Below are 13,927 nucleotides of genomic sequence, written 5' to 3'. Positions count from 1 at the left end.
TCCCAAGAGCTCTGTTTAGGGTGGGTGACCAGACAAGAATATAAATGCTAGTAAAGAAAAATGTGCGTGCACTGGGAATATTCTCAGTTCTATCTTATAGGGTCCTCCCGGGGCATTAACAGATATAAGAGGTTAACAATTCACGATCTTGGCTTCTAGAATGGACTATCACAGTTTATCTATAAGTCAGGATTGCCTAGACATGGAAATATAAATTATACTTCAACCCCACAAGATTGCAGGATATAAAATAAAAACTAATGTTTTACAATTCAAGTAAAAAAAATCACTTCATTCCAAAGCCAAACTTAAAATATAAGTGACTGAAAAAAAGGAAGTCTTTTTTTTTTTTTGAGACGGAGTCTTGCTCTGTTGCCCAGACTGGAGGGCAGTGGCCGGATCTCAGCTCACTGCAAGCTCCGCCTCCCAGGTTTACGCCATTCTCCTGCCTCAGCCTCCCATGTAGCTGGGACTACAGGCGCCCGCCACCTCGCCCGGCTAGTTTTTTGTATTTTTTCGTAGAGACGGGGTTTCATCGTGTTAGCTAGGATGGTCTTGATCTCCTGACCTTGTGATCCGCCCGTCTCAGCCTCCCAAAGTGCTGGGATTACAGGCTTTAGCCACCGCGCCCAGCCAAAAGGAAGTCTTTTACCAGTCAATAGAACAATGGGAAAACAACGAGATGCATAATTGATGCATCATTGAGTGTATATCCTATCTAAATTGGTAAGCTACGATTTAAAACTTTAGGAGGAAAAGAAAAATACATTGTGACAAATTTTCCAACTCTATTTTTTCAAAAATCTAGTAATTTTAGTTCTGCATTCTCTCCATTGGTAGTTAATGAATGAACAAACACCACCCAAACTGCTATTTCTCTTTAGAATATTCAATTTTCTATCAAAAACATCAAAAAATAAACAGTTTACATATCAAAAAATAAATAGAAGCATACTATCTAGAGTAGACAGATAGACTAGTCAGAACATTTAGGGATTAGTTCTAGCTATATATTTGATAATGTACAAGTAGATTCTGTCCAAATGTTCAAGTTTCTGAAACTATGTGAAAAACATTTCAAATATGAAATGAAAGTTATGAATATGTTGCCTGACAGATTTAAGTAAGAAAAAGATGGAAAAAAAGAGAATCCCTTTCATATTTGAGAATAACTTACAAGATATGTGATATTGTGAAGTCCCTGCCACAGTACCTAGCACATATACATAAATATGAGTAGCCCTCTTTACATGAGGTGGTAGAGTTAAGACCAACAGCAGAAGTCAGAGGTTTCACTCAAAATAGAAAAAACTGGTAATAAAGACAAACAATAATAAATACAACTACACTGGAGGTATTCAAGCCAAAGCTTAAGGATTCTCTGCCAGGAATGCTACAGAAATTAATTCCTGACTTGTGTGTGAGTTTGGACCAAACTGACCTCTAAGATTCCTTCTAACTCCTTATATCAAGGTGATCACTAGGAAAATGATCACTGTAATTTTTCCTCTTTCCTAAAGCATATCACTTAATGTAAACTGATAGGTTATCTTACCTATGAGATTCTTGCTCTCCTTTCATTTTCTCTACTTTTGATAACATATCATCAACTTTAAATGTTTTCCTGGAAGAAACAGATAAACAAAATAATCACTTCTCAACTGGGAAAAAGAAACAAATTATACTTTATTGTCACTCTAATAGGCAAGATGGAAATCAGATTTTGATTATTTTTAGTAAGATAAATTATGGATAATTAGCCATAACAATGAATACTATGGAGACCGTGTATAATACAGCAGACAAGCCTTCAAGCCCCATCTAAAAACGCTAACTTGTTTTCATTTAACTTTTTTCCCCAATTATTCCCAAACCAGTGATTTCTCCTTACCCATGGTACTTGGTTTATGTTTATTTTGACACTTAGTTTTCATTCAGTTTCCTACATGTAAAACTCATGTAAATATTTTATTTATCCTACTAGATTATACGCTCCTGAAGGGCAGTGACAGTTCTCCTTCAAGGAAAGCTATGTAGTGCTGGCATAGTGCCTTATACGTGGTAGCTATTCAAGTATCTGTTGAATTGAGCCAAACAAATATAAATTATGTGTATTCTGAAACACTTAATACAAATACTAAGCAACACAACAAATATGGACTAGCATCATCACATAGAAAAAGAAATATTCTATAAAATATATTTGAAGTTCATAAGGTATCCTCAAAGATTATCAGCGAAGCCTAAAGCTCAATGATATGTCATATTAAAGAGATGGTTACTGACATCATGAAAAATTTTTGAAGTTAGGGAACGATCATCCATCGAATCATAATAAAATTATTAGCTTTTAACCTGACAAATTTAAGAGAAAAAAGTTATTTCCCGAAAAACAGAAACTTAACTATAATCTCTCAAAGAAATTAAAGAATGAATGGATTGTAAAACAAGCCTCATCTTAGCTCTTAAGGTGGTCTATGATATGTTCTAGAGAGAGTCTAAAAAGCTATACCCATATATAATTTAATTAGAAAAAATGTTCCTCTTTATATTCATATAGTGCCTTCCTATTTAGAACTTGAAAAATCAAATGTATTCCACATCAATTTATTACTTTATAATGCTTGAATGCAGACACCAAAAATTACAAATAATCTCATTCCTCAAAAAGAACTATTTTTTTTCCTTTTTTTTTTTTTGAGATGGAGTTTCACTCGTTGCCCAGGCTACAGTACAACGATGTGATCTCAGGTCGATACAACCTCTACCTCCCGGGTTCAGGCAATTCTCCTGCCTCAGCCTCAGCTGGGATTACAGGCATGCGCCACCACGCCTGGCTAATTTTTGCATTTTTAGTAGAGACAGGGTTTCAGCATGTTGGTCAGGCTGGTCTTGAACTCCTGACCTCAGGTGATCCATCCATCCCCACCTCCCAATGTGCTGGGACTAAAGGCGTGAGCCACCACGCCTGGCCAAAAAAGAGCATCTACTGTAGTCAACTACTGTAAAAATTAACAGTAGAGAAATGTTAATGTAAATATAGTAAAATATTGATATTAGAGCAGAACTGATACAATCTATATTTCAAGTGAATGACAAGAGCCTCCATAGCGAAGATCTTAAGGGAAAAAAAGCTTCTCTCTTTACCTTTAGAGTTACTGAAAACTTCAATAGTAAAGTTTCATCCAATAGAGTACAGTAAGAAGTGCTTTCTGAAGGATGGCAATATATTTTCAATCTCCACAGATAAGAGAGAAAAAAGAAGAAAAATAAAGGACTCTTTTAAGCTAGTTGCAAAGAGCTATTCAGTATAAATACTGAAAATTACTATTGAGGAGGGCCATGAAATTACTGAAAACTTTTCAGAATAATGTTTATGTAATGATTAAGAAATTCTGTCTGCAGAAAAAGACTATAAGTTCTAAGGTTCATCTCTTCTACCTTTATGAAGTTGTATACAGGAGAAGTGAATAGAATTGAATGTTAACAACCATTTGAAACAGATAAATCACAAAAGCAACCCAGCCTTCCTTAGGAAAAAACAAAACAAAACCAACCTCATAAGCAACTATACAAAGGCCGCTCCTCCCCCAACACCAAGTATTTCTGTTCTTTAGAAAGGTAATGTTACTGTAGGTCAGATTTAACAAAGGAAATAATTATCAAAAGGTCATCGAAAAGGAGAATATTTAAAAATTCAAGAAATTTCAGAAAATTTTCTTGGGCGACTTCAGAAACAGCTTACAGGAAATCTAGCAAAATGGATTCAATAAATGATGCCCTTTTCCTCACCTATATTTCTACTTTGTTGGGGCAGTGTTCGCCTATAGAAGTTGAATACTTCTAGAAAGAGTAAAGCATAAGCTGACTTTAATAAATATACCAGAATTAATATCACGACTGAGATATGACTTTAAAGGGAGTGATATGCTTATTCCAACAATGGATATTATGTTGCTGTAATCGTAAAAAAGGAGTTCTGAAAACATTTTGAGAAAAGACGACAATCACTGGGCTAAATCTGCCACCTTCCAAAGTCACCAACTACGCTGAAGACAACAGTATACAAGTTGTGCTATAAATCCTTAATAATTAGTCCTAATAAGTCATATATATAAGATCAGGCATCTAACAAGATGATTAAAGGATTCCCATACTTTTTTTTTTTTTGAGACAGTCTCCCACTACTGCCCAGGCTAGAGTGCACTGACACATTCATAGCACCTCTGGAACTTCTGGGCTCAAGTGATCCTCCTGCCTCAGCCTACTGAGTATTCAGGACTACAGTCACCACACCCAACTACTTTTTTTTTTTTTTCTTTTGAGACAGAGTCTCGCTCTGTCACCCAGGCTGGAGCGCAGCGGCCAGATCTCAGCTCACTGCAAGCTCCGCCTCCCGGGTTTATGCCATTCTCCTGCCTCAGCCTCCCGAGTAGCTGGGACTACAGGCGCCCACCACCTCGACCGGCTAGTTTTTTGTATTTTTTTAGTAGAGATGGGGTTTCACCGGGTTAGCCAGGATGGTCTCGATCTCCTGACCTCGTGATCCGCCCGTCTCGGCCTCCCAAAGTGCTGGGATTACAGGCTTGAGCCACAGCGCCCGGCCCACACCCCACTGCTTTTTAAAATTTTTTGTAGAGATAGGGTCTCGCTATGTTGCCAGGGCTGGCCTATAACTCTCACCTTTAAATGTAAACTTGTTTACCTGATACGCTCAAATAAATATAATCTTGTACCTAGGACAAAAAACTTGCATTCGTAATTACATATGGTTAAGTACTAAAAGTTACACAAGTGATCCTCCCAACTCAGTCTCCCAAAATGCTGAAATTACAGGTCTGAACCACCATGCCTAGCCTATTCCTATGCATTTCTGTAGAAACTAAACTAGGTGGGACTTAAATGTTTCTTGGCTGGCAGACTGCTTAAAAATTCCCCAAAGACTTTTTTTTTTTAAACCTAAAGGGCAATAATTAAGAAAATCAGTTTTTACTTAACTAAGCTTTTAAAATTATCTCTACCCATGCAGACAACAGAAACATATCCTGCAATGGGACAAATTAATAAACATGACAGGAAAATAGAACTTAGGTTTTAAATGTGTACTTTTTAGCAGGACGCACTGGTTCACGCCTGTAATCCCAGCACTCTGGGAGGCCGAGGTGGGCCGATCACCTGAGGTCGGGAGTTCAAGACCAGCCTGACCAACATAGAGAAACCCCGTCTCTCCTAAAAATACAAAATTAGCTGGGCATGGTGGTGCATGCCTGTAATCCCAGCTACTCAGGAGGCTGAGCAGGAGAATCACTTAAACCCGGGAGGCGGAGGTTGTAGTGAGCCAAGATCGCACCACTGCACTCCAGCCTGGGCTACAAGAGCGAAACTCTTTCCCAAAAATAATAATAATAAAAAAATGAATGTGTACTTTTTAATCTATGAATGCAAACTTATTTTACAATAATTTAATCCCTTTTTAAATTAAGATCAGGTTGCATCTTAGACACCAACTCAACTGACCTTCTGTATTAAAAATGTTTTGATGGTCAGGCGCGGTGGCTCACGACTGTAATCCCAGCATTTTGGGAGGTCAAGGCAGGCGGATCATGAGGTCAGGAGTTCGAGACCAACCTGACGAACATGGTGAAACCCTGTCTCTACTAAAAATACAAAAATTAGCTGGGCATAGTGGCACACCCCTGTAATCCCAGCTACACAGGAGGCTCAGGCAGGAGAATTGCTTGAACTTGGGAGGCAGAGATTGCAGTGAGCCGAAATTGTGCCACAGCACTCCAGCCTGGGTGACCGAGCAAGACTCTGTCTCCAAAAAAAAAAAAAAGGTTTGATGAAACAAAAAAGTTAATCAAATTCTACTAGTTTTATAGAATAAATCAAGGGTGGGTAAACTACGGACCATGGCAAATCTGGCCTATTGCCTGTTTTTGTACAGCCCAGAAGGTAAGAATGGTTTTTATAGATAAACATTAGCAATTGATTTGACTATAGAAAACACTAACTCTAAACCCCAATTAAGCTAAGTGTTATCTCCGCTACGCTCACAAAAATAAAAAATAAAATTCTACATTTCTCATTAGTAGGCCTGTATTACGAAATGTTCTATCTTATACTGTTGTATTTTTATCAACAAAAGATTTACAGATTGACATTTTGGACTGAAATTTAAAAAATTTGTAAATATTTTCTTTCTTTTTATATTAAGTACCTACATAATATCCTCAATTTTGCATCCTGGCTGCAAAGCCTAAAATAATTACTGTTGTTTATTGGTCCTTTACAAAAAAAGCATGCTGAATGCTGGTAGAGATCAAATAATGAAGCAGACAGGTAAAGGGTGGACAAAACTAATTCTGTAACCTAATTCATCACCTCCTTTTTAGTTACTTAGGTGCTTAGCAATTTTCACTTATTAACTGCAATGCAAACTTGCTCATGCGCTCTCTCTATTCAGAAAGATTGCCAAAAGACAAATAATTTTAACACTTCAGTCTTCAAAATACAAGTAGATGTATTTACAAAATTCAACCATGTCTTGCTATAGAAATGTAATAGTAATAAACAGTAGCAGTCCACCAAAGAGCTTAGTTTCAAACTTTAACGAGGTAACTTGATGGTTTTACTAAAACTGTAATAACAATACCAAATGTTTAATAGAATTCTCGCCTTTAAACATAAACTTGTTCACTTGATACGCTCAAATATAATCTTGCACCTAGGACAAAAAACTTGCATCGAAAATTACATATAGTTATAAGTAGTACAGGTTACATAGCAAAAATAAGCTGTCTCCCACCTCCAGACCCCACTTTAAAATCTAATGATTAAGACTTCATTGTTTTTAAAAAACTTTCATCCTATTGATTTCAAAAGTGTTTCCCCTTCAGTAAGACCACCATCAAGGCCGGGCGCTGTGGCTCAGGCCTGTAATCCCAGCACTTCGGGAGGCTGAGGTGGGTGGATCACCTGAGGTCACAAGTTCAAGACCAGCCTGGCCAACATGGTAAAACCCCGACTCAATGAAAAATACAAAAAATTAGCCAGGCGTGGTGGTGGGCGCCTGTAATCTCAGCTACTTGGGAGGGTGAGACAAGATAATCCCTTGAACCCAGGAGGCAGAGGTTGCAGTGAGGCAAGATTGCGCCATTGCACTCCAGTCTGGGCAACAAGAGTGAAACTGTCTCCAAAAAAAAAAAAAAGAAAAGAAAAGAATACCACTAAAGATATAAAATGAGACTTTCTGAACCTACCATTATAGGAGCTAATTCAAATTACACATAATAATCAAAAATTAACTTAAATTTTATGTAACAAATATAGTTACCCTGAGCCCTTTGGTAAATATTTAAATTCTCAACTTCTATCAAACTTGAAAATAACCAGTGGGGGCCTGGCACAGTGGCTCACGCCTGTCATCTCAGCACTTTGGGAGGCCGAGGCGGGCAGCTCATGAGGTTAGGAGTTTGAGACCAGCTTGGCCAACATAGTAAAACCCCATCTCTACTAAAAATACAAAAAATTAGCTGGGAGTGGTTGCGGTAGCCTATAATTCCAGCTACTCAGGAGGCTGAGGCAGGAGAATTGCCTGAATCCGGGAAGCGGAGGTTGCAGTGAGCCAAGACAGCACCACTGCACTCCAGCCTGGGCGACAAGAGCGATACTCCATCACAAAAAAGAGAAAGCCAGGTTGGGCATGGTGGCTCATTCTTGTAATCCCAGCACTTTGGGAGGCCGAGGAGGGCGGATCACAAGGTCAGGAGAGCGAGACCATCCTGGCTAACACAGAGAAACCCCATCTCTACTAGAAACACAAAAAATTAGCTGAGCATGGTGATGTGCGCCTGTAGTCCCAGCTACTAGGGAGTCTGAGGCATGAGAATTTCTTGAATCTGGGAGGCAGAGGTTGCAGTGAGCCAAGATTGCGCCACTGCACTTTAGCCTCGGAGACAGAACGAGACTCCGTTTCCAAAAAAAAAAAAAAAAAAGGCCAGGAGCGGTAGGCTCATGCCTGTAATCCCTGTAATCCCAGCACTTTGGGAGGTTGAGGCAGGCAGATCACCTGAGGTCTGGAGTTCGAGACCAGCCTGGCCAACATGGGGAAACCCCATCTCTACTAAAAATACAAAAATTAGCTGGGTGTGGTGGGAGGCGCCTGTAATCCCAGCTACTTGGGAAGCTGAGGCAGGAGAATCTTTTGAACCCAGGAGGCAGAGGTTGCAGTGAGCCGGGATTGCACCACTGCACTCCAGCCTGGGGGAAAAGAGTGAGACTTCTCTCTCAAAAAAAAAAACCAAAAATACAATGGCACAATCTCAGCTCACTGCAACCTCCGCCTCCCAGGCTCAAGCAATTCTCCTGCCTCAGCCTCCCTAGTAACTGAGATTACAGACACACACCACCACGCCTGGCTAGGCTAATTTTTGTTTTAGTAGAGATGGGGTTTTGCCATGTTGGCCAAACTGGTCTCGAACTCCTGACCTCAAGTGATCCGCCCGACGTGGCCTCCCAAAGTGCTGGGATTACAGGCGTGAGCCACCACACCCAGCCTCATTTCTATTAGGAAAAAAAAAAAAAAAACTAATAATAACCTGAGAGAAACTATTGAAAACCACTGTGCAACCAATTCAACCAGTCACTCTCTCACTTCAGTTTTCAAGTTAAATCTTTAGTTACAGTACTTTATTTTTGTTCTTTTTTTAATTTTGAGAAATACTTTAAAATAAAACATGGTTTGATCAGCTTGAAATAAGATTTATAAAATGTACCTTTTGATGTTTGTTCTGGAGTTTCGATGAGACATGTAAGTAAGAGTTCTGTGCAAAAATATTGGCTACAAAAAGAGTTTTAAAAATGTTAAAATTGAATACAGATGCAGTTATAAGAGAGAAATCATATTGATCAATTTTGTTGACTACTTACTGCTATGAGATTCCGAGTTCGAAGAAATCTATAGATCTGTGTTGGCTCTAGGTAAAAGAAAACAAAATCCAAACATGATCTAAACTTACTTATCAGAAAAATATCAACCCAGACCATGTTGTAATCAATATAAACTAATCATCTGCTATGGTAATCATGCACTAAATATTTATATCGCACTAAATATTTACATCAAGCAAGTTAGTATGCACATCAATGGCATACATTCACAAAGTTCATCTACACTTTTTATACTGAAGGTTCTCTACAATATTTTTCTTAAGCCTTTCTAAGATAGTTATTGTTACTGGGCAGAACTGAAGAGAAGTAGCTGTACTCATTTAACTTAGCTAATTTAAACTATTTATAACCGATTTTCTTCCAAAAATCAGCTGCAATAGGTAGCTGGAGTCAACAAAAGAACTACTGATTGATGCCAAACAAGATGAAAATTTCACTTTTTAAATGATCACTTAAAAAATTTGTAGTCAGCCAAAACAGATTCCTAATACATCCTAATACAGATATGATGATATCCTAATACAGATCCAGACATTCCTAATACAGGTATGATGAAAGTTAGTCAAGGTATTTTTTTTTTTCTTTTTTTGAAAAGGGGTCTTGATATGTCGCCCAGGCTGGTCTCGAACTTCTGGGCTCAATCAATCGATCCTCCAGCCTCAGCCTCCAGAGTAGCTAGGATTACAGGTGGGATCCACTGCACTCAAAAGTCAGTCAATATTGAAATAAATCTTGGACACAAACTGCAGCAAAAATTCTCAATAAATATTCCTCATTATAATTTAAAGTTGTATCTATTTTGTCCAATGTAAATATTACCTCAATATATTTTTTACACAATTGACAGATTCCCAAAACAGTCTTTCCAACGCTTAAAATGAGCTAAATTTCAAATTAGTTAAAATGTAATTTGTTATACAGGACTTAAGTCGATGAAAAATACATACATATACCATCACATCAGTTACATTAATGACCTATTAGTATCACATTAGGTCCTTATACAGCAGTATCAAAATAAACCAAATAGGAGTTGTTTTATGACCAGATCTAGCTCTTAATGACACTTGACTTCTCTGAGGTGGACTCATCAGAACTCAAATAGTTAAAACTTTCTTCGAGGATTTGTCTTCTCTTAACATCCAGAAGGAACTTTTAAAATTTCCACCTAAATCTTCAATTGGTTAGTTTTATTTTAAATTAACTAAAGGGAGATGAGATACTTTAGAAGGGGTTCAAACAAGTATCATTGTCACCACTCCCCTTCAGTTCTCCATCCTATTTCCAACTAAAGCCTCTCTAGATATTTCAAAGTATATTAAGAAATATAATATGTGAATAATGTGAATCTCTCTGAAGCAGGTTCAATATTCGTTTTGATAAAAACTGAAATTCCTTCTATTAAGTTCCAATTAGAATTTCATGAAGCACTAATGAGAGAAAGAAGGAAGGGTATTAAACAATGTAATACATCTTTCCAAGCACAGCTGATACCATGCCCTTAACATATGCCACAGTGAAATTGTAAATAAGGACACTGGGCGGTAGAGCCAAGTTTATTCAAGTTTCTGTGAGATTATTCAGCTATTAAAGATCACCCAAATTATAACACACAAAAGCAAAAAAGGAAACCAATCAGGATATAACATTCCTTAAAGAACAATCAGGATTATTTACAGTCACGATGTTTTTAATAAATTCTATTGTTTGTTTCCAGACACCTTGCTCTCCTTTCCAAGTAAGTCTGTTTCACCTTCCAGACAGACCTTAGAAACAGAAATTGACGTAAGAAAATGTTCTGTAAACCGAGTATAAAAAACAGACTTCCGGGGTCGTCTCCAGAGAAGATGCTTGACCACTCTCTGGCTCAGTTTACATATCCACAAAATGGGAGGATAGATTTGAAGGGTTTTAAGCATCCAAAGGTGCCATGTGAACCTGCAGCACCAAGTTAGCGCGAAAGCATTTCAGACTAAGGACAATTTATTCGGTTCGACTGCACTCATCCCTTCACAGGCTTCATTTTGCCCCTCAAAAGCTACAACCGAAACCCCTGTATTTCTAGAGTCCGAAAGGCATGAAAGAAAACAAGAACTAGTCTCACAAGGATGTGACTGCGGCTCAGTTCAACTGCTACCTCCTCAACTAAAAGCCGCCTGCTCTGAACGTGGGGCCCGTCCCGAGCCTCTTGCGTCAATCTTGGGGGAGTCAAAAACCTACTCGGACCCTCTTTTCCAGCTCTCCCAAGGCCCTAGACTGCGGATCCCCTGGAGACGTAATCCCCGAAAGGGGGACATCCCCTCAATTCCTCCCTCCACTCACACACAAGTGGACTCCCGAGGAGGAAGGGGGCCCAGCAGAGTGTCCCATCCCCGGTGTTGGCAGAGTGGGTCTTCCTGCCCTCAAAGCCTCGCACACACTCACTCTCAAAGGCCTGGAGGAAAAGCTCGTGGTCAGCCTGGACATGCTCCATTTTCGGCTTCTTCACCGGTAACACCGCGGCCCCCGCCGCTGCCGCCGCGGAGGAGGAGGAGGAGGCCGAGTAACTGCCGCCGCCTCCACAGCCCCCGCCGCCGGATTTGCCGCCCGAAGCCGTCGCCGCCGCCACCGCCGCCGAACCCCCGAAGCCGCCTCCCCCGGACCCCGCGCTGGGCCCCGAGCCGCCCCCTCCCCCACCGCCGTGCTTCTGAGGCGCCATCGCGGTTCCTGCCTCCTCCCCCCGCCAGCTACCCGCCGGGCGGCCCCGGAGAGTAAGCGCCTGCAATACCAACCGCTCGCCCCAGCAGGCTCCGGCGGACCGAGGGGGGAAGGAGGAGAGAGGGGAGGAGAGGGGAAGGGAAGGGAGGAGGAGAGGAGGGAAGGAGGGAGGAAAAAAAAAGTGTCTCCTCAGAGCCCCGCTCCGCTCCGGAGGCCGCTCACCCTACCCTGGCCTCGCTCCGCCCACTTCCCCCGCCCGGCGCTCTGATTGGCCGGCGGGAGCGCGCGCCGCTGGGCCGCCCAGCCCGTTGGCCCGCGGATTCCCCCGTCAGTCACGCGGAGGTGCTTCTCGCGGAGGCGCGGCTTGGTTGGCCCGTGCGCGCTGCCGATCGCGGGCCCGGCCGCCTCTTTGAACTGAATTCGCGGGAAAATTAGGGGTCGGAGCGGCCTTCCTGCTGGCCCCGGTGCATTGTGGGGAGAGAGGGACCCAGCGAGCGGTTTAGGGAGCGGTTTCTCGCCTTCTGAGCGTCGTCAGTCACCGCTCCCAGGGGGTTAGAGGACCCCTGAAGAGAAGCAGGCCTCCAAGAAACTGGTAGCGAGGGGCCTGTTAAATGAACTGAGATCTTTTACATATCAGCGAGTCTCTAACTTCCCAAGAAGGGACCTGCCTGGGGGGTTGGTGTGACCCTGGTCGGGGTGGCTTCTCAGTTGAGGGGCTCCTGGGGCGGGGATCGCGTCCCCTGTCCCCTCGACACCATGTGCCCCAAGCCATCCATGGCCGAATCCCACCCTGCACAGCCTAGGGGTTGCGGCTGCTGCTGTCGGAGGCGACTGAGCTCCACCAAAGGGAGTGACTTACATCGTTGTAGGGGTGCTCTATAGACAAGGAAAACTATTTTCTGTAGATGCCGTGAGGCTTCAGGGTCGCTACCGAGATCCTGAGGGGGAAGATCTCGTGATGGGAGCAAAGTCTAGATCCTTAGTTTTTTGCCCCCAGACACCATAAGAGTGGTCAGAGCGGTGAACTGGCTGAAAAGTACGTACATACACTCTTCTCTTCTTGAGGCTCTATACCTTTTCAGGTCAGAAAGCTGAGAAGGAATCCGGTGTTTTGCAGATCTTGCTTTTTTTTTTTTTTTTTTTTGAGACGGAGCCTCGCTCTGTCGCCCAGGCTGGAGTGCAGTGGCGCGATTTTGGCGCACTACAACCTGCGCCTCCCGGGTTCAAGCGATTCTCCTGCCTCAGCCTCCCTAGTAGCTGGGGTTACAGGCGCCCGCCACCACGCCCGGCTAATTTTTTGTGTTTTTAGTAGGGGCAGGGTTTCACCATATTGGCCAGGCTGGTCTCGATCTACTGACCTCGTGATCCGCCCGCCTCGGCTTCCCAAAGTGCTGGTATTACAGGCGTGAGCCACCGCGCCCGGTCAGGTCTTACTTTAAATGATAGACGCATAGGCCCATTTCAGTCTTCTGGCACAGATTGGTTTGGAGTTGAGCTAACATTCTTAAAGATTTGAATTTCAGGTTGGAAAAGATGATCTCTAAGGATGTTCTTCCAATTTACATCCTATTATTTTATATTACATTAAAATTTCAAAAATCCCTATCTATAAACATTTGCTCAACAGCATTTTTCGGATGTCTACTTGGGTTCTCTATAGTTAACTGCAAAACACTGTTTACAAAATAAATGTCTTTGGAATGGTTATTCAAGTTGTTTACAAAACTAGTTGTCTTTGTAATGATTAAATATCTAAAGTACAGGTTTTATTCAAAGCCTTTGTTACTTAAGAAAGTGACCTCTTGGCTCAAGCCTGTAATCCCAGCACTTTGGGAGGCCGAGACGGGCGGATCACGAGGTCAGGAGATCGAGACCATCCTGGCTAACACGGTGAAACCCCATCTCTACTAAAAATACAAAAAAAACTCTCCGGGCGAGGTGGCGGGCGCCTGTAGTCCCAGCTACTCCGGAGGCTGAGGCAGGAAAATGGCGTAAACCCGGGAGGCGGAGCTTGCAGTGAGCTGAGATCCGGCCACTGCACTCCAGCCCGGTCGACAGAGCAAGACTCTTGTCTCAAAAAAAAAAAAAAAAAAAAAAAAAGTGACCTCTACAAATGATGTATATAGTATTTGGCATTTCAAGAACACATCCGAAATTAGGTATACCTTCTCACCTGAAATGAGGAATGCCTTTTGGTAAGGACAAGCTATATTTTATATTCAGACAAAAAGTTCAGAATCCCCTTTTGTTTATTACACTATTCTCTGTACTCCTTTTT

General features: G+C 41.7%; 1 protein-coding gene across 2 annotated transcripts in view; it reads right to left on the bottom strand.

Moving 5' to 3' along the window:
* SUZ12 (SUZ12 polycomb repressive complex 2 subunit) overlaps nucleotides 1-11,894 on the bottom strand; it is a 64,753-nt gene extending 52,859 nt beyond the window's left edge. Inside the window, exons 1-4 of one of the 2 annotated variants that reach the window (XM_023182897.3) lie at nucleotides 11,377-11,894; nucleotides 8,932-8,978; nucleotides 8,778-8,842; nucleotides 1,556-1,624 (exon numbers count right to left, since the gene is read on the bottom strand). In XM_023182897.3, the coding sequence (XP_023038665.1) occupies nucleotides 1,556-1,624; nucleotides 8,778-8,842; nucleotides 8,932-8,978; nucleotides 11,377-11,650 (455 nt within the window). In that variant the 5' untranslated portion in view covers nucleotides 11,651-11,894. The remainder of the gene's footprint in view (nucleotides 1-1,555; nucleotides 1,625-8,777; nucleotides 8,843-8,931; nucleotides 8,979-11,376) is intronic. The other variant, XM_023182898.3, reaches the window with a different exon arrangement.
* Nucleotides 11,895-13,927: the final 2,033 nt, after the last annotated feature.

This window comes from Piliocolobus tephrosceles, chromosome 16, assembly GCF_002776525.5.
Source record: "Piliocolobus tephrosceles isolate RC106 chromosome 16, ASM277652v3, whole genome shotgun sequence".
Classification (NCBI taxonomy): domain Eukaryota; kingdom Metazoa; phylum Chordata; class Mammalia; order Primates; family Cercopithecidae; genus Piliocolobus; species Piliocolobus tephrosceles.
The sequence above is the reverse complement of the archived record's forward strand: the minus strand, read 5'-3'. Positions and strand labels throughout refer to the sequence as shown.